This window comes from Austrofundulus limnaeus, unplaced genomic scaffold, assembly GCF_001266775.1.
Source record: "Austrofundulus limnaeus strain Quisiro unplaced genomic scaffold, Austrofundulus_limnaeus-1.0 Scaffold11, whole genome shotgun sequence".
Taxonomy (NCBI): Eukaryota; Metazoa; Chordata; class Actinopteri; order Cyprinodontiformes; family Rivulidae; genus Austrofundulus; species Austrofundulus limnaeus.
Genome location: NW_013952413.1, coordinates 4083087 through 4089571, shown reverse-complemented (window position 1 = coordinate 4089571; position 6485 = coordinate 4083087). Strand labels below are relative to the sequence as shown.

General features: G+C 38.5%; 1 protein-coding gene across 2 annotated transcripts in view; it reads left to right on the top strand.

The window, feature by feature from the left end:
• mdm4 (MDM4 regulator of p53) overlaps positions 1-2507 on the top strand; it is an 8518-nt gene extending 6011 nt beyond the window's left edge. For both annotated transcript variants that reach the window (XM_014002087.1, XM_014002086.1), the window contains exons 11-12: positions 326-914; positions 1320-2507. In XM_014002087.1, coding sequence (XP_013857541.1) covers positions 326-889 — 564 coding nt within the window. In that variant the 3' untranslated portion in view covers positions 890-914; positions 1320-2507. The remainder of the gene's footprint in view (positions 1-325; positions 915-1319) is intronic.
• Positions 2508-6485: the final 3978 nt, after the last annotated feature.

Sequence of the window (6485 nt, the reverse complement as noted above, 5' to 3'; positions counted from 1 at the left end):
CATCTATACAAAACATGTTGGTATTCATTAAATTCCAGTGAAATATATTTATGTTTGTGGTTGTAATGTGACAAAATATGGAAAAGTTCAAGGGGTATGAATACTTTTGCAAACCACTGTATGATGATAATTTTACTTATATGCACACACACACACATATAAAGGCTGAAAAATCCTGAAGTCCATATGAAATTAGAGGTAGTATGAGAATTACATTTTTTATGCGTTTTAAGATAACAATGGGGGGGGGGGGGTCGTATTATACATGAGATCGTATTATACACGAATAAATATGGTACTTAATGTTGTCTCCTTTGTTTCCCAGGATGCCTGGCAGTGCACAGAATGCAAGAAATATAACACACCTCTCCAGCGGTACTGCGTCCGCTGCTGGGCTTTACGTAGAAACTGGTACAAAGATGTCCCTAGACTCGCTCACTCCCTGTCTGTCCCTGACATCCCAGCATGCAGTTCTCTTTCCACCCACAGCGACGAAGACGACATCGACACAGGCGTCGATGTCCCCGACTGCAGCAGAACGGTGTCTGATCCCGTCATTCTGCCCTCCCACTCCACAGCCGACCGACCCCTGCCCACGGTGGTTATGGGTAAAGGCAAGGGGCCGCGCCCATCAGGCGTCCAAATGCAGCTGTCCCAGGGCGAGAGTCAGGAAAGTTTGGGCATGGAGGTGGAAAACATGCGACCGGAGGCGTTGCTGGAGCCCTGCAAGCTATGTCGAGTRCGGCCGCGTAACGGGAACATCATCCACGGACGCACGGCTCACCTTCTTACGTGTTTCCCATGTGCAAAGAGGCTGCATAAGTTCCACGCTCCTTGTCCAGGGTGTGGAAAGATTATTCAGAAAGTCATTAAGATATTCATCCTTTAAAAAGCACACCTATTGATCAGTCAGGGTAAGGGCACCTAAACACAAATACAAAGGGAGAAGACAAAACAACTGCATGCTTATAGATACATAAACATGATCTGCACCTTATTCAGATAATCGCAGCCAAAAACACAAATTACAGCACTTGGTGAAGCTTGACTGCTAGGTTTATTTAGCATCACACTGCCTGTAGAATATAATTTAATCTAACCTTTGTTTTGTTTTGATGGCATATTTAAAATAAGGGACAATTTGCAGAAATATTTATTTATTTATAAATGCTCATAAGAAGAGAACATCTGAGCGCTCTCATGAAGGTTTTTTTGTGTGTTTTAATTTTAAAACAAGTTTTCTTAACCCTAACCTTTTGTGTTTAAAATTTTGAAGGCCTTTGAAACTTCCTCAATGCTGTTTTTTTCTCTCTCCACAGATTGACTTAAGTAATGCAAAGATTTAAAACTCATTGCAGGTAGGAAGCACAAAAAAGCTCAACTTTTTTTTAATCCTCTTTTTGTGTTATTTAGAGTTGAGTTACTTTATAAAGAGTTGCAAATAAGTTATTTTTTTGTTTTCAGCAGCTGCATACTTGTAAAAGCCAAGGTCAGGCCAACATTGTAAATAAACTGTTCTGTTTTGCCTGTTGAAATAAAGGTTAAATAAAAAAAAATAAATAAAAGCTTCCTTCTAAACTATTACTTTAGCTCTTTTCAGCTTAGTAAACATCTTGTACAATATCTATATGGTAGCTGAAATTTTGTTGCTCTCAAATAGTTTAAATCTTAAAAAGTAACTTATTTGAGAATCTGCAGCTGAAGTGTTAAACCTGTAGATTTTCTTCTGGGAATAGTTTGTGTTGTGTTGACTATATTCACTAAACCTGTGCAGCAAAAACATTCTTATATTGCTGGTTTGTGTTAAAATGTGTTGCAGTTTTTTTTACACCTCATACTTAAGTTAAAGACTTGTACGTTATGTATGTAATTTATTTATGATGCAGTTTAAAATGATAAGAATCTGCTCTTGTTATAGAGTTGTAATGTGTAATTTTACTGATAAAAAATATACAGGGAGTTTGATTTAACCGATTCACTGCCATATGACTAATTTGTATATAGTAAATTTTATTTTAGTTCTGCATTTTGTAATTATTGTGTCGCTGGACCTTGTTTATGCTATTCGCTCTCTAAAAACAAAAATATCTTAATTCTTTCTTGAAAGATAGTCTACAGATAATGGCAATAGGTTCTTATTTGGACTTACGAAACAGTTTTTTTCTTCATCTGCTTTTTTCTTGCGCTATATATTTTTGCCAGCAGATGGTGATATTTCAACCTTGTAAATGCTGAAACTATAATCTCAGTAATAACCTGTAATACACTTAAAGCATGCCTGTTGTCATGACTAGAGCCTAACTTAGGACTCATGTGAAAGCTTTAAACAATGTTAACAAAGTTGATTTATATTTATCAGCATCATTATGCATAAAAATGATCTTCAACAGGATGCAGACCTCATTAATGGTAATTAGAGAAGGAACGTCCCTGAAGGTTTACGTTTGGTACAGTTTTTTGGTTACAGTTTTAATGTTTTGTTTAAGCAATAAAAGTTTAAAATCAAATTGTTCTTTGGTGTTTTTTCTTTTTGTTTTTCACCATCAGGAGAGTTAATGTACAATGTTTGTGTGTGTGTGTGTGTGTGTGTGTGTTTTGGCTGAAGAATAAGTCATTGTATGACAGACCAGCTGTTGTGTGTCTTCTCTTCTTTGACTGAGCTCCAGCACCTGCACCTCTTCTCTGCTTACTCACGTTTCTCTGCTGCTCGTCTTGAAACTTATTTTTGTCCTGCTCTTGAGAAGTAGGGCAGACTACTCATCCACTGTGCTGGAAGCTAAACGGTGCTGTTATTTAAGCCCAGGATGTTATTTAGGTGCCGGTTACTCAGAGTAAATACCGTGTGTGGAAAGTCCCCCTGATAAGTTGTCCTCTAAAATGCAATCATGACTCCAGTAAAACCACACATATGCAAAAAAAAAAAAAAAAAAGCTTTGCTTTAAATTTAGTGTTCCTTTTCATTCAGTGTTGCAAAGTTAAATTAATTTGCTTGTTATGCATTAGAATTTTAATTGATTTTTAACAAAACTTCTATAGTTAATGTGTGGTTTATTTTCTTTAGGGAATTCTAATTTTGTACATTTAAATAAAAGTCTCGGGGAAGACTTGGGATAATGGTTAAAAAATTGGCCTTTTTAAAATTTAGAAAATGTTGACAGGTTGATTATCAAGATGCAAAACTGACACACTCAACTTTATTAATTAGTCTGATAAGATTTTAACCAGTCACCCTTGGATCTCTGTTTCGTTTAGCCGTTTCTTTGATTTTGAGGCTGAAAAATTCACCAAGTGAGTTTAAACTGAAAACATGGAAATTGAAACATTTTAACAAAAACAGATCAAAACAATTTAGAAGTTAAAAAATATCTGGCTCCAGTTTAAATTTCCACCATTACTGCTTATCTGTAGTTGGATTGCAAATGCAACAGGTCCAGAAGAGAAACCCWGACTTCCTTCTCTCCACCGACACTCCAGCTCCTTCTGGAGGACCACAAGGCGTTCCCAGACCAGAGAGGATACAGAAGTCCTCTATTGAGTTATGGGTCAGCTACAGGGCATCGGGATGTGCCCGACTACTAACCTTTAAAACGGTGTCTAAATTCAGTCCTCAAGGGCCGGTGTCATGCATGTTGTAGGTGCTGCCCTGGTTCAACACAGCTGAACCTAAGGAGTGCAGTAGTCCTCTTCAGTATGTCAGCAAGGTCTGCAGAAGCACACTAATGAAGCACTCCTTAGGTTCAGCTGTGTTGAACCAGGGCAGCACCTAAAACATGCAGGACACTGGCCCTTGAGGACTGAATTTGGACACCACTGCTTTAGAGCAGGGTTTCTCAAACATATTAGGTCTGAGTACCCCTTATAAAGGTGAAAATATTCCAGGGACCCCCTCATAAACCTCATGCTGATTTAAAACTGATACTACTATTTTAATGCCTGAATGCCATAAGAATRATTATTGTTTATTTGGTTGAGTAAGTTAATTTTACTGGTGAATTGTTCCCCTTTTGCACTGATGAAGTTTTTTTTAATGAAAAACTAAATTAACAGTTTATTACAATTTTTTGAGGACACCCAAGTTATAGCTCGCGGACCCCTGGGGGTCCTGGGACCCCAGTTTGAGAACCTCTGCTTTAGAGTAACCACCTCAACTGACTCCTTTCAATGAGAAGTAGCAGCAGCTCTACTCTGAGCTCCTCACCTTATCTCAAAGGCCGTGTCCGGCCACCATGTGAAGGAAGCTCTCTAAGACTAGGTGTCTCCAGAATCTTGAACCTGGACCTCATGAACATATATGGACCAGTAGGTTGAGATCTTYGCCTTTTTGACTCAACTCTTTCTTCACCATGGCGGATGAAGCAACGCCCTCATAAATCTTMATTCAGAAAAAATTTGATGATTCTCTATTGATGCAAACCAAATATACAGCATAGAAAAGTAATTCCAAAAGTTTCTATTTTTTTAAATTGAGCTGCTCAACTAAAAGTGGCTCCACAACAACCTAGCGGGTTAGCACTGTTGCCTCACAGCAAGAGGGTCCAGGGTTGGGCCTGGGTGTCGTTCTGTGTGGGTGCTCCAGTTTCCTCCCACAGTCCAAAACCAAGCCTGTTTAGAATGCCTTCAGGCCCAAGCCTTCATTTAAAAAAAGATGTCTGTGATCTCAGTGGGATTTGCCTGCCTAAATAAAGGTTTATATCAATAAAATGCAAATTAGAAAGGGTGGAAATGTCACYAAAAGAGTTATTTTGCAGTATTGTTGAATGAAATGTATCAGTCTAATGCTTTGTCTCCTGTATCTACGTCAGCAACGACAAACTGCTGCGTCTGAGGCATCTGGTGCGTCACAGGCTAAAACGATGAAGAACGGCCTAACACCCCTGGTGACATGGCATCCAGAACCCTGGCAGCTTCAGAAAGGCATGGCCCAGGGAGTGGTGGAGGATCTGCATGTTTCCATGGTGACAGTACTCTCCATCTCAACATCCTAGAATAACTCATCACATTCTCTCTCTTTATCCTCTTATAGCATTTCTGCACAAAACACCACTTCTTAAGAGGAATGATTTTATTTTTCAATTCCTAAATGGGTTTTTGTTGTAAACATGGAATTCACTGTGAAGTAAAAACAGCATGTGTGTGTGTGTGTGTGTGTGTGTGTGTGTGTGTGTGTGTGTGTGTGTGTGTGTGTGTGTGTGGTCACACTGTCCTTCACCTGCATGCCTCAGTGCCAGTAAACCTCAGTCCGTTAAAACCAATTTGGATTTTTCCCTGTTAGCATGTCTGGATGTGTGTAATCGTATCTGCATGGCCCGGATCTTTCCTTTCACCCAGACACACACGCGCTTTTTCCTTTGTTGTTGTCCGACTATTTTGTCGCTCCAGAAACCAGACTGCTAAATTTGTTCACTGTTGACATAAGAGAAGATCACTGGAGCCAGAAAATAACAGAGAGGTAGAAGAAGTAGTTTGAAATGAAAAAAAAAAAAAAAAAATCAAACAAACATTGTTAATAGGGTGTGGGGGGGGATGTGTTGGATTATAAATGATCAAAGAAGAACACAGCTTGGATTTTGAAAGTTTTATTTTACAAATGATGCTGAACAGAGTTGTGTGCATCTGTGGAGGTTGTGGCCCCTTGTAACTGTTAATATTTACCCAAGTTTGATTAGGCAGGAAAAGACAGACAAAATGACCTTGCAATTCAATCAATCTTATGAAATATGGCCTGCATGACACATTTAGATTCACAAGGTTAAAATGTGCTTTTAATTACATAAAATTCGTCCACCCTTTATCTTTTACCTGCTTTTTCCTTTTAGGGTCACTGGTGCACACCTCCAGCAGTCACCATGCGAGGGGCGGGGTACACCCTGAGTCACAAGTCCATCATAGAGACAAACAACCATTCACACATCCCTGGGAACAATTTAAGAGTTACCAGTCAACCTAATAGTCATGTTTTTGGTCTGTGGGAGCAAACCAAAGTGCCCGGAGAAAACCCACACATGCACAGAGAAAACATGCAAACTCTACCCAGAAAAGTTTGATTTGGCAGCCTTCTTGCTGAGAGGCAGCAGCTCTACCAACTGAGTCACCGTGCAGCTCATAAAATAACATAATACATATATTAATTATATACCAAACTATAAATATTCTTCCACTGTCACCAACTCAGCTCAGGAAGAGAGATGAGGAAGTGAAGATTCAATGCAATCTCCTAGCTTCTTTAAATGGATATCTTTCTAATCATATGTTATATATATTAAATCTGATTTTATTGCATTATAATTTGATTTAACTGACCATGTTTAATTGTACTGAATCTTGCAGTGTTGTATAAAGTACCTCAACGTGATAATTGAGTAAAAGTAGAAGTATCTTACCTAAAAATTACATTGGCAAAAGTTAAAGTCTCCTTTAGGAATATTACTTGAGTAAAAGTCTTAAAGTATCAGATATTTTTTGTACTTAAGTATTAAAAGTAAAAG